This window comes from Petaurus breviceps, unplaced genomic scaffold, assembly GCF_028583685.1.
Source record: "Petaurus breviceps papuanus isolate PSGF00001 unplaced genomic scaffold, PetGlider_PUasm1.0 178, whole genome shotgun sequence".
NCBI lineage: Eukaryota > Metazoa > Chordata > Mammalia > Diprotodontia > Petauridae > Petaurus > Petaurus breviceps.
The window spans coordinates 18,111,485-18,133,142 of record NW_027185777.1 but is presented as its reverse complement, the minus strand read 5'-3'; the positions used below and the strand labels follow the sequence as shown (position 1 = coordinate 18,133,142).

At 36.4% G+C, this 21,658-nt stretch overlaps 1 protein-coding gene across 1 annotated transcript in view; it reads right to left on the bottom strand.

Annotated features, from left to right (window-relative positions):
* The window catches only part of MYO3A (myosin IIIA), a 269,882-nt gene that overhangs the window by 109,333 nt on the left and 138,891 nt on the right, over nt 1-21,658 (bottom strand). The window contains exon 18 of the mRNA XM_069086101.1: nt 15,319-15,466. Coding sequence (XP_068942202.1) covers nt 15,319-15,466 — 148 coding nt within the window. The remainder of the gene's footprint in view (nt 1-15,318; nt 15,467-21,658) is intronic.

The following is a 21,658-nucleotide window of genomic DNA, read 5'->3' as shown; positions in this document are numbered from 1 at the left end:
GTACAAATAAAGCCAATGTAACCAAGATTAAGAGGGAAGTAGAAAATTGAGAAAGAATTTTTCAGTGTCCCTGTTAAAGCCTCATTTCTAAAATATACAGAGGACTGAGTCAAATCTATAATACAAGTCATTCCCCAATTGATAAATGGTCAAAGCATATGAATAGGCAGTTTTCAGAGGAAGAAATTAGAGATACCTATAAGCATATGAAAAATGCTCTAAATCACTATTGATTAGAGAAATGCAAATCAAACAACTCTGAGGTACCACATCTCACTGGTCAGATTAGCTAAGATGACAAAACAGGAAAATGATAAATGCTGGAGAGGATATAGAAAAATTGGAACACTAATGCATTGCTGGTGAAGTTGTGAACTGATCCAACCATTCTGGAGAGCAATTTGGAATTATGCCCAAAGGCCTATAAAAATGTACATACCCTTTGACCCAGCAATACCACTTCTAGGGTTGCATCCCAAAGAGATCATATAAGTGGGAGGAGGACCATATGTACAAAAATATTTATAGCAGCTATTTTTGTGGTGACAAAGAATTGGAAATCAAGGGGATGCCCATCGATTGGGGAATGGCTAAACAAGTTGTGGTATATGAATGTAATGGAATACTATAGTGCTATAAGAAATGAGGAGCAGATGGACTTCATAATAACCTGGAGAGACTTATATAAACTGATGCTGAGTGAGTAGAACAGAACCAGGAGAACATCATACACAATTAAAGACACATCGCATGTGTGTTGCCTAATTTTGACAGACCGGGCTCCTCTCAGCAATGCAAGGTTATAAGACAACTCCAAAAGACTCATGATGGAAAGGGATATGCACATCCAGAGAAATAACTACCGAGTCTAAATGCAGATTGAAGCAAACTACTTGCTCTCTCTTTTTTTGTTTTGTTTCTTCTTTTTCATTGTTCACTCCATTGCTTATAATCCTTCTTTACAACTTGACTAACGTTTAATGTGAAGATGTTTTTAGATCCTGTATTTGATTGTATGCTGCCATTGGGGGAGAGGGTAGGAAAGGGATGGGGAGAAAATTTGAAACTCAAGAGATTGTGGAATTGAGTCTTGTAAACTAAAATTAAACAAATTAATAAAGACCAAGAAATTTAATTAAACAAAAAAGGAAGATATTATGGAGGTAGAGACAAGATGGTGGAGTAAAGGCAGGGACTCATCTCAGATTCCCCCAAGCTACTCCATATACCTTTTTAAATGATGTTAAATAAATTCCAGTGCAGCAGAGCTCCAAAAAAGATAGAGTGAAACTAATTTACAGCCCAAGACAACTTGGAAGGTCAGCAGGAAAGGTCTGTTGCAGCAGGGTGAGAGAGGAGCACGGTCCAGCACAGGCCATGCCAGCACCACCCTGGCCCCAGCAAACCTACAGCAGGCCTTAGGAGTGACTGAATCAGCAGCAACAGTGGCAGAGGCAGCTTCTGGAACTCTCAGTCCACAGCCCACAGACAGTAAGTGGCTCAAACAACCGGTCAAAAGGAAATTAGAGGGATCTCTTTGCTAGCACTGATGCAAGACTCTATTGTTTTGCCCATGTTTGGATCTGGGTCCCAGTCTTTGGTGTCAGTTCTAGGGAAAAGGAGGAGCACTGGCATAGCAGAGCTTGTGACCACAGTGGAGGAGGGGTCCTCCCCCCAGTTCCAGGGCAGAAAAGAGTGCTTGTGGTGGCTCACAGACCAGAGCACAGACCAGGAGAGAAGTAAGCACCTCCCTTTACTAAATCATACCACCTTGCAACAACTGAAAACTTATAGGTCACTAAAAGGATCTCTGAAAAGAGCTGCACAAACCCCCAACGCTTGGGACAGTGCAGCCTCCACCCTGGAAGCAGAACCCTACTTTAACAAACAGAGAAAAGTCAAGTAATAGGTTGGGAAAATGAGCAAACAATGGGAAAAATTTGATTATAGAAAGCTATTATGATGAAAAGGAAGATTAAAACACACACTCTGAAGAAAACAACAAAGTCAAAGCTCCTACATTCAAAAGCTCCAAGAAAAATATGAATTGATCTCAGGTCATGGAAGAGCTCAAAAAGGATTTTGAAAATCAAATAAGAGATGTAGAGGAAAATTGGGTAAAGAAATGAGAATGATACAAGAAAATCATGAAAAGTGAGTCAACAGCTTGGTAAAGGAGACACAAAAAATACTGAAGAAAATAGCACCTTAAAAAAACAGATTCGGCCAAATGGTAAAAGACGTCCAAAAAGCCAAAGAGGAAAATGCCTTAAAAAGAATAATTGATCAAATGTAAAAGGAGTTTCAAAAACTCACTGAAGAAAATGATTCCTTAAAATTAGAATGGAGCAAATGGAAGCTAATGACTTTATGAAAAATCAAGAAATTATAAAACAAACCCAAAAGAATGAAAAAAAGAAGACAATGTAAAATATCTCATTGGAAAAACAATTTACTTGGAAAAGAGATCTAGAAGAGAGAATTTAAAAATTATTGGACTACCTGAAAGCCAGTATCAAAAAAAAAAAGAGCCTAGACATCATCTTTCAAGAAATTATCAAGGAAAAGTGTCCTGATATTCTTGAACCAGAGGGCAAAATAGAAATCTAAAGAATCCACTGATCACCTCCTGAAAGAGACCCCAAAATGAAAACTATCAGGAATATTGTTGTCATATTCCAGAGTTCCCAGGTCAAGCAGTCAGAAAGAAACAATTCAAGTATACTTGAGCCACAGTCAGGATAACACTACATTAAAAGATAGGAGGACTTGGAATATGATATTCTGAAGGGCAAAGGAGATAGGATTACTGCCAAGAACCACCTACTCAGCAAATTTGAATATAATTCTTCAGGGGTAAAATCAATATTCAATGAGATAGAGGACTTTCAAGCATTCTTGATGAAAAGACTACAGTTGAATAGAAAATATGACTTTCAAATACAAGACTTAAGAGAATCACAAAAAGGTAAAGAGGTGTAATGAGAATGTAAATTTGGAAGATCTTCCCTGCCCCTAGGCTAAAGTGCACCTGAAGCCTGGGGTGGGAGGCTTATTTTTCAGTAGATACTTCTTGATTGGCCAGTGGGTCCAGAAGGTTGTTACATTCTCTGAGCCAGGAGAAGGCTATATAAGCCCTGATGTGTAGCTTTGTTTTGGGGCTCACTTTGAGAAGTGTTCTGTGATTTGATGTGGATTCTGGGAAGCTGTTGTCCAGAGCCCCCCCGCTTTGAAAAAACCCAGATGTTGAAACCCAGATGTTGACTGGGTATGGATGTAATGGTTGGACAGTTTGGAAATCTGTCTACTTGATCTGTTTCTGGCTTGATAATTCTGTCTGTGTATTCTGAAGTTCGGGGTGCTGACCTTTTTCCCCTGAACTAGGTAAATGATACATGTTTGACTGATTAAAGTAAGCTTGTTAACCCATTTTGAGTTGCTTTCCTTTATCAAAGCAGATCCAAGAACCTGTATGGGCAGCAAAGCCCGAGTACACTTGGGGTGCTTGCTGCTACAAGAGGAAAGGAAAATTATTAGTGACTTAAGAAGGTTAAACTGTTTACATTCCTACATGGGAAGATCATATTTGTAACTCACGAGATATTTCTCATTATTAGGGTAGTTAAACGGAGTATATATAGGCAGAGAGCATAGGTGTGAGTTGGATATGAAGGGATGATATCTAAAAAATAAAAATAAGGGGTAAGAGAAGAATGTACTGGGAGAAAGAGCAAGGGAAAGGTAGAATGGGGTAAATTATCTCACATAAAAGAGGCAAGAAAAAGCTTTTACAGTGGAGAGAAAGAGGAAGAAGGTGAAGGGGACTGAGTGAACCTTATTCTCATCAGAATTGATTCAAAGAAGGAATAACATACGGACTCAGTTGGGTATAGGAATCTATCCTACCCTACAAGAAAGTAGGAGGGAAGGGGGATAAGAGGAGGGGTGGGGTAAGGCGGGCTGATTGGGTCGCGGTACTCAGAAACAAAACACTTTGGGGAGGGACAGGGTGAAAGGAAAGAGATAGAATAAATGGGGGGGGATATGATTGAGGGGAATACAGTTAGCAATAGTAATTGTGAAAAATTTTTGAAGCAAATTTTTCTGATAAAGCCCTCAAACATATGGAGAACTGAATCAAACTTACAAAAAACTGAGCCATTCACCAATTGATAATCAAAAGATATAATTAGTTTTCAGAAGATAATTACAGCCATATGAAAAAAATATTCTAATTCACTATTGATTGGAGAAATATAAATTAAAACAATTCTGAGGTACTATATTATGCCTATTAGATTGTCTAATAGGACAGAAAAGGTAAATGACAAATGTTGGAAGGCATGTGGGAAGAAGGGTGGAGTTGTGAATTGATTCAACCATTCTGTAGACTAATTTGGAATTATACCCAAAGGGCTATAAATCCTGGCATAGCCTTTGATCTAGCAATATCATTACTAGATCTATATCCAAAAAGAGATAAAAAATAAAGGAAAAAGGACCTATATGTACAAAATTACTTATAGCAGTTTTTTTCTGGGGGTAAAGAATTAGAAATTGAGGAAATGACCATCAATTGTGGAATGGCTGAACAAGTTGTGATATGTGATTATGATGGAATACTATTTTGCTATAAGAAACAATGAGCAGTATACTCTCAAAAAACCCTGGAAAGACTTACATAGGTTGATGCAAAGTAAAAAGTATTGTGTACAAAGTGATAGCAATATTATAAGATGATCTGTAACATAAGCTATGACTGACTTAGCTATTCTCAGCAATGCAATGATCCAAGATAATTCTGGATTTATGATGAAAAATGCTATTTATCTCCAGAGAAAGAACTGATGGCGTAAGAATAACAACTTTTCAACTTTCTCATTTTCTTGAAATATTTGTCTGTTTTCTTTTACAATATGACTATTATAGATATGTTTTGCATGAATATAATATATAATCTATATTGAATTGCTTGCCTTCTCAATAGGGAGTAAGTAGTGTGGGTAAGGAGAGTGGAAGGGAGGGAATTTGGAACTCGAGGTTTTAAAAACAAATGTTAAAAATTGTTTTTACATGTAACTGGAGAAAATAACACACTAAATTAAAAAAGAAGATATTATGATAGAAATTAGGTTGGAAATCAGAGCTCCATCATAATCACATACCACAGCTTGTTCAGCCATTCTGCAATTAAGAATAGAATTTAGAACACATAATGGAGAATCTCTCTAAAAACATAGAGGTTCTTATAAAGAATGACAGACTTGGAACTCAAAAATACAAAAATGGAAGAAAATTTGATAGAAGAAAAACAAAAGACATTGCAAGGAAATATACATTCTAAAGAAATGAAAGATTGGCCTTGAAGACAGGATGCAGAAGTAACTTAAGGCTCATACGTCTACCAGAAGCACATGATAAATTATCCATGCATTAGTTTGTTTTCTATAAGGAAGAGGTAAAATTAGTAATATTTTTGAAAATTGAAAGATGATGATATTTTCTAATACTCAGCTTTATAGAAACATGAAGCACTAGATCATCTAGCCTAACTACTTTATTTTAAAAATCTAGAAAGTAATGTTGAGTGACTTTCCCAAGGTCACAAAGGCATTAAAGGTCAGAGTCAGAATTAAAATAGAGATATTTCAGCCTCAAATTCATTGTTCTTTTCAATAATGTCATGTCTAGGCATGCCAGAGTCAATGAAAAGCATATTAAAATTTCACTTGCATTACAAAGTAGTTCAGGGTATAATATCACAGTAGAAACAATATGACAAAAAAAGTCATTAATTCTTTTGATGATGATTTCCTGATTTATTTTTATCAGTCATTTTAAGTTTTTTAAATCCTACATTTTAGTATAAAATGCTAAAGCCGTCCTTCAGGAGAGATGTCTTGTTCTATTACCTGCATTCAACCATACAAAGCTTTCATCTTCTCAATGAGCAATGGATCAAAGACAGAAGCCACCTTCATATACTTTTTCCTAAGAACTGTTTACACAGAATGACATTTAGGTGTTATATTTTATGTTGGTATATCATCTAGTAGTGAGCCATAGCTTAAGAGGATTCTAACCATGCAAAGAATTTCAGCAGTTGTCCTTTCTGAGTTCTTGGATCACAGAGGGTAGATGAAGCAATATTCTGTTCCATCACCATTTTCCTTAGCTTGACCTTTTCAAGTCATGAACAGATTTCTATTTTTGGTTTTAATTTAAACACAACTTTTTCAAGATTTAAGTCCTCTTTGCCCTCCTATTTCTTTCGCTAGAAAAAATGGGCATAATACTATCAGATGGCTTTTATAAAATAGTCAGTTCTTTTATTTTGCTTGTTACCAGAAAAAAAAAATTCTATCATATGATGGTTTGGCTTGCCTCTTTAGAAATGTCTTGTGTTTTTGAGAGTATTTTATTGAGGTGCAAGCAATTTAGATGCCCTTCTTCCAATTAGATAGTAAGCAAGGCAACATACGTTTATTAACTACTCATTAATTATGTGTCAAGGCACTGTGCTAAGTACCGAGGATACAAATACAAGCAAAAAGAAAGACAAACCTTGCCCTTAAGGAGCTTACAATCTAATAAGAGAAGACAACATGCAAAAGAGAACTGGAAAGAGGGTGTGTATATAGGGAGAGGGGAGAGGATGAAGGTATTTGACCTAAGTACATGATATCGAAGTCCAGAAACTCAGAAGAATATCTGGGAAGGGAATAAAGATTCATTATCTTGGGACCCTCTTCAAAATGGAGGGCCTAGGATGAAGTTACCAATGATAGAAGGCCAGGCTAGAAAGGTGACAACTTGGGACTACAAGGTCTACAAGTCTGAAGAATTCGGATACTGGTGACTATCTTCCCATGCTGCAGAGATGTTTTATCTTCTATATTTTCCATGGTTCTCTCTTCATTGCTGTCATTTGTTGTTTCTAATCACTTTCACTGAGGCTAATCTGTGCCATTTGTTTTCTTCTTTTTCTTCTTTCATGTCTTCTGAAGCTTCTCGCACACTTTGTAGGATTAGGACGAAAAAGACACACCTTTCATAGCCATTGTCAACCAATAAAATGCTCTTTCCCTTCAATGGGGTAGGAAAAACCACCTCAGTAGGTTCTGTCTTTAAGTGTGGCTCTCCTCAATTGTGTTTGTTTTTTCTGAGTCCTAAGAAGTAGCTTTTATACTAAAGTTAATTTTTTCCTCATTCCTTCCCTTAAGCCACTTCTAGTTTCAGCTCCATTCTGGAAGCTAGAGGATTTCAGGAGCATGGGGGTTCTACAAAGATGGCCCCTAGATAATGCAGTTACAATAATTGTAATTAGAGGAAGTGTATTTAGGAATCAGAATCTCTGAGTTAGGGGCCCTCAGAGGCCATTTAGACCAGGAGATGGGCAAGACTTTTTTTTTTTTTAATAGTACACTGCACATAGTAGAACTTAACGAACATTTGTTAAATTGAATAAAAACCCCACAGATTATTGATTACTAAAGAATTCTGATTCTTAATGTAATGATCTTTTCAAATAATATTGTGGTTATCTGATCTGTTTTACTAAAGATTTTATTTTCTTAAAGCACTTGGGAATATATCACTGATCACTCTTTCTTTTAACCAGAGAGACACCTGGATTGCTGGCTTGTGTCACATAACAAAACGACTGCCATTTAATTTATGTCATATCCCCGGAGGGTCTGTGAACATCCTGAAACTGTGTGATTCCTCCTCAGTGCCTCCTGCTGTACAGAGTTCATAGGCATCCAATACTTGATATGAAGAAGTTGTATTGCCTTCAAATGGTAGCTAAGCACCCCTCAGAGTTTATAACTAGGCAGTTTAACTCTCAAATGACAGTTATCACCACCGGATTTATCCCTATGGCAGAAGTTTAGGGTAAAAAGAAGCAACCAACCACATACCCAGAAAAGATATAAAGCAATGCCTGTGAGATCAGTAGAGCAACAGCCAGCATTGTCTACATGCCAGTAACGACCAAGATGCCAGTCAACAGAGATAATGTGCAGAACAAAGGTATCATTAAAACACAGCAACCCTGCAGTGTCAGAGGCATGAGATGCCATGAGCCCTTTTGTGCTTTACCCACATATGTTCCCAATGTATAGGTGAATATGCATATGTATATGTGTCTTTGACACATGAATTTTTGACTTATGCACCTTATATTCCTAGGCCCCCATTTTCTAAGATATATACTTCTTGAGTTAAATGCAAGCCATAAGTTGTGTGTCATGGCCACATCTATATTTTTCACATGTTTATCTACCTATGCATGTTGCCTAAGCACATGAGTATGCATGGAAAACTCTGGCCTTATATTTATGGAGGAAATGATCTAACACAACTTTGCTTACTGAGCCATTTTATTAAATGTCTTTGCTTTAAATTATTGCCCCTGGCTGACAAGTAAGAGTAAATTCATTGGTGGGGGCTTATGTACTATAACTTTTGAATGGACACAGATCAACCTGGTACCTTGAGTCTTGAGCAGTTTTTTCTGGAATTTCCAGGTGCAAGACAAATGGGGGAGGGACCTGGCTGCTACACTTAATAACATAATATTATACAATATTTTAAAGGTTGTGATATCAATCACTATATTCACTTACTTTTTACACTTGTAAGTCAATTTTGTTAGAGATCTAAAATTGTACGTTTAACAATGCCATCGATTAAAAAATGAAGATCGGCTAAAGCATGGATTTAGTCTGAAATATATTTGGCTACTTTAATACTTATCAGTCATAAAGTGATTTTCACCATTTGGGGACCTAGAATGCTTGATTTAATTTTAAATTGCCTTATTTACTCATTAATTTTCCTTTCTAGTGTTATAAATGAGATGGTTTATAGAACAGCTGTGACTGACTCCCTTAGCATAAGCATTTTTTGTAAGTGTGAGGGAAAATATGAAAGTTTCAGGTAAAATATAAAGTCATACTTTGTAAGCAAAGCAACACAGATGCATTTTAAGGATTTAATATGATCCACCTACACAGCCTGAGTCAGAGGACTGACTTTTTGAAACTTTTCAAATGTAAACTAGCTGAAAACCTAGATATTTCAAAAATAACACAATGATTTTTATTATTATTAGTTTTGGTAACAACTACAAATTATGTGCTGAAGCCCATACTCAGAATCTCAAAACCTTTAAGCTTGAGGATGTGAACAGCTGGAAATAAAAATCATGCGCATCACTTTTCATAAGAGAAGCTAGAGGAATAATAGCTACTCTTCGTTCCATTCTATGCTGTAAATAGCCCCTGTGGACAAAATGACTTCTGATGTCCCTCTCCAAATCCAAGAGTGCAAATATATAACCAGAATATATAGAAACAAATCTTTATACAAAACCAGAAACAAATAGCCTACCTCTAAAATGTTATAATGAACTTCAGAAAATTTGGCAGCTAGACAATGAGTTTGTTCTAATGGATGACCAAACTGTGTATGTTCTAGATATAAATAAGGCATTTTACAAAGGAGATTAATTCCTCAGGCCACAAGAGAAGCAACTGCTTTGTATAACCCAGATGATTTAATAGATTTATTGAGGCATTTATCTAAATAATGAGCTTCCACCAAGGAATAACCTACCTATAGCTGGCATGAGTGATGCTTCTCTGACTTTAAAATGGAAACTCTGAGAAGGTAAGGTTCAGTTTTTTGCATATTTTTAAAAATCATATTTAGCGCAATGCTTGTGACCCAATTAGAATAGCGAAATAGAAATCAGTATTTGCTATGCCCCTCAAGGATATATCTAGGAAACAAATTTCAAAGGTATGTGAGCTGCACAACCTCCATGCCTTCCTTGAACTAAGACCTTTCACCTCATAGTGAAAAAAGTTCAGAAAAGTATTTGTGCTAAAAAAAAAAACTACTTGGATATGATTCATTGCTTAGGTGGGTAATTGCAAAATTTGTCTTTCATGCAGGGAACTGTACCAGTGACTGCCATATGAAGTGTTCACTGATATTAGCATTTGGAAAACCAAAAAATCAAATATATGTGCCACATTTATGTCAGAGGAAATGCTTAAATGTGAATAAATCCTTTTGCAAAGTTGAGAAACATGAAGGGAAAAATAAGCTTCTTCCACTGCTAGTACATTTCCAACCTTGCATTTTTAGAAGGATTAAAAACTACATGTTACTGGTGTCTGGCTTTACCTCCATATCTGCAATATAAAAGGTTGAACTGCTACCTAGCTTGTAAATACTCTAACAAATACAATTGTCTCTCATTCTTATAAAATATGAAGAATTTTGATAGTGTAGTATTAATAATATGGGGAACCCATTTGTATATGGCACGGAACTTTAAGAACTGTTCACATGATGTCTTCTATTGGATGGTATTGATAATAATATAACTCTGTTTTATTAGACACATAGTAAATAACAAGAGGGCAAGAAGGAAGGAACTAAAGTTTTGCATGCTATAAATATATTCTCAAGAGATTTGCAAGCATGGCAGAAATTCCTTTAGGCTGGGTAGATACAAACTAGAGTGCATAAAACAGACCATAGAGCAGAGAGCTAATGGTTAAGGGAGATCTGAGAGTTGGAAAAATATTCTATTGGCAAAATCAGTTTCCAGTTAGAGAATAAAATTTCCAGATAATATGGCATAGGGCTGGCTACAACCTTTTCCTTGCCAGAAATTTTCTACTCTATAGGGACATATTTATAATGCTAGTAAATGGGAAAACAAGATTCCATTTTCAGAAAGAGACTGATAACCAACCTAACTAGAATTGCATCAGCTTTTTTTCAGTAGGAAATTCTTCTCAATTTCTGCTCTTTTTCTCCATGAACATATAGCAACTAAGGGCTGAACTTGGCCAAATGTCCCTGAACAGGAAGTAGCTTTTCAGCACATTCATGAAATAGGTTCCTATTTGGAATTACAATTGCCTGTTTGTCAGATCAAAACTACCTGGTCTATGAAAGTGCTGACTGAAGTGCTGCTCTAGTTGGGGAATTTAAGGCCCTGGTAACCCACACACACTGGTGAAGTAATGGTTTTTTGTTGGTAAGTAATAATGGCTGTGATTATAGTTGACAAGTAAAAACCTGACATTAATGAATTTATAGATAATTGTTTCCTGTTTATAGAGAGTAAACCAGTTTCAAGTGAATTGTAAATTTATTCCTTTCTTATCATATGCAACTATGAGAAGAAAACAGAAGGAAAACATTTGTATCCATAGTCATATGTATACATTCAAACCAGATGGATCATCAGGGACACGTGAATTGTACTTTTCAGGGCTACAAGATGATCTTATGGGTGATGATTCAGACAACAGAATATCTACCAAACCTGATGCCCATTCACTGAAGACATATAGATTTCAAGTTTGCCATCTTTGAAAAACCACCCTGAGAATTTGGATATGGACCTCATATGATTAGTTTGCTTTTCGTAATTCTGACCAGGGGTAGATGTTTCTCTTCATGTTTGTTTAGCTATTTGCCTTAGGGATATTTACCTTTGAAGCATCCTAGAAATCCTCACCTCCACTTTTATAGGCTTTTATTGTTCAACAGACCCAAGAATAAAAGACTATGAATTGCTTCAAAAGTACAATTATGCCAAGCCTAAGAATCTAAGGAAAACAAATTAGTTATTTAAATAAAACAAAATAGAGTAATTGGCTAATATCTGTCTTTGAAACAGAACATTCCATCAGTCAATAAAATGCCATCACTTATGCATGGCTGAAAACAAAACTGAAATGTTACTTGGGAACACCCAAATGGACAGTTCAAATGAAAGAAGTCTACTTAGAATAACAACGGCCAAAGCTGCAAGGGACTTTAGTGATTATGTAGTTCAATCTCTGAATTTTACAGATGAGAAAATTGAGGCTCAAAGAGGTTAAAAAACTTACCCAATATAAGAAACGAGGAGAAGATGGATGTCATATTTACCTGGAGAGGTTTATACGAACTGATGCTGAGTGAGAAGAGTAGAACCAGGAGAAATTTGTACACAATTACAGACACAACATATGTGTGATGACCAACTTTGATAGACTGGACTCTTCTTAGCAATGCAGTGATATAAGTCAATCCCAAAAGACTCATGATGGAGAGAGATGTCTACATCCAGAGAAAGAACTAGAAAGAACTGAGTCTGCATCCAGATTGCAGCAAACTACCTAATCTTTTTCCTTTTCTTGTTTGGTTTTATTTCCTCTTTACCATTTTTAATTCCATCTGATACAATCTGTCTTTATAACCTGACTAATGTCTAATGTGAAAGTATTTACAGATCCTATTCTTGACTGCATGCAGCCATGGGGAAGGGAGGGGAGGCAGGGGGACAGAATGTGAAACTCAAGGGATTGTGGGATTGAATCTTGTAAACTAAAACTAAACAAACAAATTAATAAAAAAAATTGATGTAAAAAAAAAATAAAAGCCCACGCAGTAGAAGCTGAAGAAAAAAAAAAAAACTTGCCCAAGTTTAGATGATTGGTAAGTAACAGAAGTGGCATTTGGATTTAGAACTCATTGCCAATCCAGCATTATTTATTATGCTCCATGTTGCCTTCAGTCAACTGATACTAATTTGCACAGAGGTTGAAGTCATAGGTTTAGAGTTGAAAAGTCTCAGATATTATGAAACCCAGAGGTTTTCAACTTGAGGTCTAAGGACTTGTTTAAAATTTTTAATTTATTTTATTTTTAAAATCAAAATTAAATTTTTAATAACTATTTCTGTATACTTCATTTCCTTTGTATTCCTATATATTTTATTTATTTAAAAACACTATGTTGAGAATGTTCCAAAGGTTTTATCATACTTCCAAAGGGGTTCATGAAGCATGAAAAAGGTTAAGAACCCAGGATCTAGTCCAGGGACAGGGAACCTGTAGTATCGAGGCCACATGTGACCCTACAGGTCCTCAAGTACGGCCCTTTGACTGAATCCAAACTTTACAGAACAAATGTTTGGCTGCATTTGAGAATCTAGAAGGCCACATGTGGTCTAGAGGCCACAGGTTCCCCATCATTGAATTCTCATGCAATCTCATTTTACAGATTAAGAAAGCAAAGCTTGAGAGGTAAAACGATTTGCCTAATGTTATTTGTTAAATGAAATTCAATCCTAAGCTCTTTTGAATACAATAGTCCTTTTACTATTTAATTTTTCTTATAACATTAATATATATTTTGATAACCCCCCCCTTTTTTTAAAGCAATTGGGGTTAAGTAACTTGCTCAGGATTACACAGCCAGTTATTTCTGGGTGTGGTGCTAAGAATCTGAGCCTGGATTTGATCCCAGGTCTCCCGACTCTGGAGCTGGTGGTCTTACTCACTGTGCCACCTGGCCGCCCCTAAGCAATTGGGGTTGAGTAACTTGCTCAGGGTTACACGGCCAGGTGTTTCTAAGTGGGTGCTAAGTGTCTGAGCCCGGATTCGATCCCAGGTCATCCCGACTGTGGGGCCAGTGCTCTTACTCGCTGTGCTACCTGGCCACCCCGATAACCCTTTTAAGATTCAGTTTTTATATAGTACCTTAAATTCAACTCTAATGACCTTCACTACCAGGATCATTGAGTCATTATGCTATACTATTTTAAAATGAGCTGGTTCTTTTTCTTTCCAAAAATAAAGACCTTTTTATTACTGACAATCCTTCTAACTAGTATTCTCAAACAATGAGCCCAGGTACCACATCTTTGGTACAATAACTGATATTCATAATTACAGTCCTGAGACACAGAAAAATGCTAAGTGCCTTCTGGATCATCACAGAAAAATTCAGTTATCTTCAGCAGAATTTTATTGCTAAGTACATTTAATTGGATTTCAGTTCTTTAAAGAAGAACAATGCGTTTAAGACATGTAGTAACCTTTATTAACCAGAATATTTAACAATACAACATACCATTCTGAGGCCATGCTCCATATCAAAGCTTAATTTATCTCTTCAGCACTGCAAGGACATGGCTTTAGATTTGTCCATAATTTTTTGGAGATAATAATATGTATCACAACCAAATTTTTTTCCCAAATTCTCCTACTCAGCATAATATATAAAATTCTGAAAAAGTCTGGATGTTTCTAACTCAAAGGCAACTATTCATCTTAAATCCATCACAAAATTATCAAATACAAAACCAACTTAGTAATGCTTGAGGGAAATAAAAGAACATAATGAAAGATACAAACAAATATCAGATTCTGGACTATGTCTTTCTTGTGGTCATGGTAAAGACAATTTCAATAGTATTGCTTCAGCCAATGCTATTCAAGAAAGCATATATTAAGCTATTATGAAAGTCACTGATTTCTCTTTAAAGAAAAGTATTTTTTTAGGTTGAATCATAAATTACACATTGTACCTTGTTCAGTGACAAGATCAGTTTTGTACTGCATTTGCATCAAACCCATTATCAGCGTGTTCTGTTGCCTAGCTACTGTAAGTGTGAAGTTTAATGCACTTTTGATGGATATTTAAATTGTAACAGCCATTCGGCTATGCAGGCTTATAGAAAATGAAACAGTTGGTCTAATTCAAATCAAAATGAACTACTATTTTTAGCAAAGGTTCAGCCTTCCTAGGTTTTATGGAAAGGCACGGTACTTACCGCACAGGAGGAGAGTTGGTCAAGTTATATCCCTAGTCCCTCTAGACTCCTATAAGTTGCATGACTAATGCCAGATTTTAGGAAATACATGAAAGAAAGGATGTTTAGGATCCTACATTTCAGATATCCTGCATTACTTGTGGGATATGGGCAAGAGTTGCATAAGATTACCAGGTATAGAAGGATTGCTATCTGTATCACTGTGGGGAGTACTCACATTACTGAAGGAATAGATTAATCATGACATCAAAGTTTGCCTCTCCTCTCAAATCATCTCCAATTTAGTCTATATCTTTCCTTTTTTGCATATATCTATTTTCACATTGTATCCACTAATATTGTGTCCTTTTTCAGGCCAGGGGTTGTTTTTATCTCTATTTGTATCTCTTGCACTTAGCAAAGTACCTAGCATGTGGTAGGTGCTTTGATGACTTGACCTGTATATATATAAACATTAATATGTATTGTGTCTACATTATAGATTTATATTCTCTCTCTGCATATGTGTGTTTTCAGAATATTACAAATGTCTTTGTTATTAAAATTGAATTCAAGTGGTTGTATTTGTGTGTGTTTCTATAAAACACATACATACAAAGATGGCTCTTCACCATGGGGAATGTGCATAATTTTTGTTTCCTTTGACTTCATTGAAAGTAACAAAATCCACTTCCTAGTCTTACCTGTTCCCATGCAAACACATGTTGATTGAAGTAGAATTGAATTTGTTCATTCGCAATATTAATGCATAGCTGCTCAAAGGAATTTTTTCTGAAGTTTTCAAAACCAAAGATGTCCAGGATGCCAATGTTTAGCTCACCATCAGTCCCACTGAAAGAATTAAGCAAGCATTAAATTGTGTTTGCAGTTATTTTGTTGAAAGATATAAATATTAATCAATAAAGGACATAAAACAACCCATCTCAGGAAAATTCTCAGTTAAGCTTTTGTAAATGCCGTATTGTGATTAGGCTTAAGAAATCACAACTGGGACACACGTTTAAATGGTTGCTTTTCTTAACTGAGCAAATTTCATTCCGCACAACATGGAGAAGAAGAAGGCTTCACCAACATTAGCATTTCAATGACACGGCATTTTTGCTGCATTATGCTACATGACCTATTTAAGAGATGGCAGCAGCTACTTTCTAAGTTGCTTATGTGTTAAATCAATTTTGTGAAGGATTTGTAACTTAGGTAAAATCTGGCCATCATCAACCAATAACAAAAGAAACCATAATCTTGAAAGAAAGTATGGTGCAGTAGGAAGAGGTGAATCTGGCATCAGAGGGTCTGACCTTAATTTCCAAATTTATGACTTAATGTCATCTTAACCATAGGCAAATAACTTGACACCTCTGGGTCCCAGGTTTTTTATCCTTAAGATGAAAGGACTAAGGGTCGGGGGGGGGGGGGGGGGGGGTGAGGGGGTAAGGGGACCGGCTCTAGGGGTGTTAGGATGACCTGGAGATCAAATCCCGGGCAGAGACACTCAACATAACCCCCAAAAAAAACTGCCCGTAAACTTTAGAAAATTATTTAACCCCAATTTTTAAAAAAAAAAAAAAAAGATGAAAGGACTGGATAAGATGGTCTGTGAGATTCTTCCAGTTGTAAATTTGTGATTATGTTAAAATCTACACTTCTAATTCAGTAAATACTGCATTAGAAAAGCATCAACTTCTATGTAAATAGTATTTATCCCTGTTTTATTTTAAGTTAACAAAAATATTTTAAAAGTTGCCTTGCAAATAGTGCAGTTGTTCTCAAAGGGTATGCTGCATTGCCAGGTGTGTTATGAAGTTTTGGATGCTTTGATGCTACCGTGAAAATTTAAAAAGAACTCTTTAAAGAAATTAAAATAAAATAATTAAATAATAAAATAAATTTTACTTACTCAGAAGTCTAATGAAATATAATATGTACAAGATAAACAAAACATGTCTAACAATTGTATGTATTAACCTTAAAAGAAATTGCATGCCCCTATCTCCTGACTCTATCATAGCACTGGCAGCTTAAACATTAAGCAGCCAACAATGTCATCCAACAAAAAAAAATTGTGCCATGAGAAAAATCCTCTAAGAAACAAAAACACTCTCCCTGAAATCAAGAACCACTGGTATAATACATTCTTGGTTTAGTAGAATATGCCCTTATATTATTTGCCTATAATGCTTGTTATTACCTAATCTAGTATAGTCATAATGGCCAATTCTTATTATGTATTTGGAAACAGCCTTAGAGTGGAGAATTCATTAGAAATGGGAATAGCAATGTTGAGGGGCAGAGAGAATATGAAATAAGGAAAGAAGGGCCATGATTCTTAGGTGGCAATCTTAACTGCTCTGCCTGATTGGACAATGTTGATATTTATTTTCACAAAATGCTGAGGGTTTTTGGGAAAATTAACTTAAAAAAATTGTTTAGCCATTTTGTTGTGAATATAAAGGTTTTTCATTCATTGTAACCACTTGCTTAGCTTATTTCAATTGCATAAAATACCTTAGGCCTTTATTCCATTAAGAAAAAAATTACTTCTAAAATATAATTTACTATTTGTATAGTAATAATTTGTAGTAATAATAAAATAGTAACTTGGATTGAAATATTCTTTAATTTTTTAATTGGCTACTTTTATCTAAGAATTTTTTTGTGAAATATAAATACATAGTAATGTCTGTTTTAAACATTTCTGGGTGAGTTTATATAATGAAAAACACTGAGTTTAAAAAACTGTAACTGGGGCAGAGCCAAGATGGTGGCATAGAAGCAGGAAAACACAGTGTGCTCCCCTCATAACCACCTCAAATATCTATAAAAAAAAAGACTCAACAAATTTTAGAGCTACAGAACCCACAAAGTGACAGAGAGAAACAAATCTTCCACTGAAGGCAGCCTGGCAGGCAGACAGAAAGGGCTCCTCACAGCATGCTGGGAGCCAAGCCCAGCCCTGTTTGAGCCCATGGTTTTAGCCCCAGGGTGCCTGACCAGCAGCTGCAGCAGACTTCAGGAGAGTGTATCACCAGCAGCAGTGGTGGTTTCCAGAAGTATCAACCCATAAATGCCAAAGGAAAAAGGATAGGTCAGTGTAGAACTCTGTTGGAACTGGGGGGTGGGGGAGTGAATGGAGGTGCAGTCCAGCCTATGCCCCTAGAGCGAGAAGTGGCAGAGGTGCAGCAGCCATGCAGTCACATCCACTTAGTTGCTTCAGAGCTCCTGGCCTACAGATCACAGAGGGGCTAAGCAACCATTTCGAGGGTAATCATTCTTGCTTTAACCTTCCTGGATCTGGATCATGGTCTTGGGTGGTGGTCCTGAGGTGTGTGACCAGTGAGCCAGAGCAAGTGGGGGCTGTAGAGATGGTGCACTCCTAATAGCTCTGGCAGCTGAGAAAACCCCAGGGATTTGGGATAAAGCTCTCCCCTCTGGAAGCAGAGTTCTACTGTGGCAAAGAGCTCAAAAGTCAAGTAATTGAGTGGAAACATGAGCAAGCCAAGGAAACAAAGCAAGCTCAGCAGTCAAACCTTGAATTCATTTTTTGGGGACAAAAAGGATTAAAACGTGGAATGGGAGGAAGACAATGAAGTCAGAACTCCTGCACCAAAAGCTTCCAAGAAAAACAAGAACTGGTTACAGGCCATGGAGGAGTTCAAGAAGGATTTTGCAAATCAAGTAAGAGAAGTGGAGGAAAAATTGGGAAGAGAAATGAGAATGATGCAAGGAACTCATGAAAAGAGAGTCAACAACCTGACTGAAGAAAATAACATCTTAAAAAACAGATTAACTCAAATGGAAAAAGAGGCCCAAAAAGGCAATGAGCAGAAAAATGTCTTAAAAAGCCGAATTTGCCAGATGTAAAAAGAATTTCAAAAGCTCACTGAAGAGAATAATTCCTTCAGAATAAGATTGGAGCAAATGGAAGCTAATGACTTAATGAGAAATCAAGATACTATTAAACATGTCCAAACAAATGAAAAAATAGAAGGCAAAATGAAATATCTCATTGGACTACCTGAAAGCCATTATCAAAAAAAGATCCTAGACATCGTCCTTCAAGAAATTCTTGGGGCGGTTAGGTGGTGCAGTGAATAGAGGACCGGCCCTAGAATCTGGAGGACCTGAGTTCAAATCTGGCCTCAGACATTTAACACACACACAAAAACCCTAGCCATTTGACCTTGGGCAAGTCACTTAACCCCAATTGCCCTCCAAAAAGCAAAAAACAAAAAACAAAACAAAAACCACAAACTAAAACAGAAATTCTCAAGGAAAATTGACCTGATGTTTTAGAACCAGAAGGCAATATAGAGGTTGAAAGAATTCACCAATCACCTCTTGAAAAAGATCCCCAAAAGAAAACTCCTAGGAATATTATAGCCAGGTTCCGGAGTTCTGAGATCAAGGAGAAAATATTACAAGCAGCCAAGAAGAAACAATTTGAATATTGTGGAAATACAATCAGGATAACACAGGATCTAGCAGCTTCTACATTAAGGGATCAAAGGGCTTGGAATATTATATTCTGGAGATCAAAGGAGTTAGGACGAAAACCAAGAATCACCTACTCAGCAAAACTGAGTAAAATATTTCAGGGGAAAATATGGTCATTCAATGAAACAGAGGACTTTCAAGCATTCTCCATGAAAAAAAACCAGAGTTGAATAGAAAATTTGACATTCAGATACAAGAAGGAAGAGAAGCATGGGAAGGTAAACAGGGAAAAAAAAATCATAAGGAACTTATCAAAGTTGCACTATTTACATGCCTACATGGAAAAATGATAACTATAACTTATGAAACTTTTCTCAGTATGAGGATAGTTGAAGGAAATATAAATTTATATATAATATGTATACATACACATATATGTCTATATAGGAGGGTATATGTGCATATGAATACATATGTGAGTGTATATATGTGTACAGGTATACATAGACAGAGGGCATAGGATCAATTGAATAGGAAGGGATGATATTTAAAAGGTGAAATTGAGAGGTGAGAGAGGAATACAATTAGAGGAGATGGGGAGAGACAGAATGGGGTAAATTATCTCATATAGAAGAGGCAAGGGATAACTGTTAAAATGGAGGGGAAGAATAAGAAGGCAAAAGGGAATGGGTCAATCTTACTCTCATTGAATTTGGCTTAGGGAGAGAATAACATACACCCTAAATTGGGTATCTCGCCCCACAGGAAAGTAAGGGGGAAGGGGATGAGAGAGGGGATGATGGAAGAGAGGGCAGCTTGGGGGGGAGGGTAGTTAGAAGCACACACTTTTGAAAAAGAACAGGGTCAAAAATACAGAATAGAACAAGTGGGGGGCGGGATAGGATGGAGGGAAATATAGTCAGACTTTCACAATATATCCATTATGGAAATGTTTTGTGTAACTACATGTGTACAACCTATATTGAACTGCTTATTTTCCTAGTAAGGGTGGATGACAAGGGAGGAAGGGAAAGAATCTGGAATTCAAAGTTTTAAAATCAAATATTTAAAAATTATTATTATTATTTTACATGCAACTGGGAAATAAGATATACAGGCATTGGGGTATGGCGATCCATCTCGCTCTACCAGAAAGTCAGGAGAATGGTGGAGGATATAGGAGAGAGCATATTGGGGGAGAGGTTATACAGTGGGATTGCTGTTTTGGGGTGGTGGGTGGGGGAAAGATGGGGAGAAAATTTGTAACTGAAAATCTTGTGGAAATGGATGATGTAAACTAAAAATAAACATAATATTAAATAAAAAAAATTGCACCCTCAATGGGCATGAATGACCGGGGAGCCACATTCTTGTATGTCTTTGAGTAATAAACTGCCTCACTTGTAAAAAAAAACAACAACAACTAAATCTGGGATTTATAGAGCATTAAATAAAGTAGTTTGATTTCATGCTGTATCTAAAAATTGCTACAGAATTTAGTTGTCCACCAACTACCCCTCTCCCTTGCCCCTCTGATGATGGAATTCAACTAACCAGTGGCCAAACCTCCCAGTCACCCACACCTACTCTGGTTTTCATTCCTTATCATTATTTAGTACGTGACTTAGTATATGGATCTAGCCTATGAGTAAACATTTCTGAGTTTTAGGTTTCCTCTTTGAATCCAGTATAGGACAATGTTATATTTTCACTATACTTCTTTTTGTTACTAAATGTTCTGCTCCTTTTATAGAGTCATAAAACAGTAAAATTATAAAGAACTTTTGACACATTTAATCCAGCTCCTTGGTTTTATGATTAAGTAAACTGAGGCCCAAGTGAAGAGTGACTGACTTGCCCAGGGTAACCCAGACCGATGGAGACATTTGTCTGATTCTATCAGAAGGTACCCTAAATAAAAGATGAGGCGTACCTGGTGATTTTGATTTGAATGTAGTGAAATTCTGTATATGCTAAGAGAAATTTCAAATATTTTAAACAGTAATCTTGTACAAGTAAATTGCATAACTTGCATATTCATCACTTAAAGGAACCTATAGGTTAGTGGTCTGTGCCTCATGCTTATTTCCTACATTCCTAAAATATATACAGCAAAGGAATATTGAAGGATGATCTTTGAAGTCCTACTCAGATACCTTATTGTGTTGGTAGGCGACCATCATTTCTAGAAGTCTGTATTTAATGAAATTGCTGGTAGATCCTATGGAATTGGAAAGACTTTTAATAAACACTCCATGTAATTGTCACCCAAGGAATAGCCTAGTCAGTCAGTCAATACATACTGTGATAGTAATGGCATTTAAAGATTCCCCTGTATGGGCTTAGTTTTTCAAATTGATTGTGTTAAAACCCAGAGCTTGTTAATCCCACCTGTGGGATGGACTTGTTGACTTGAAAAGAGAGACACGAACTGGGAGGAGCTGGTGACGTAGATTTGGAGAGACAAGTGAGAGGCAGAAGAACTTTTTTTGGGAAGCAGCACCTCCTGGAGAGAGAGAGACTAAGAGAATTGCTGGTGGCCGCTTTGAATTGCCCTGGACTTTTGAGACCTGCCCCCTGAGCTGCCAA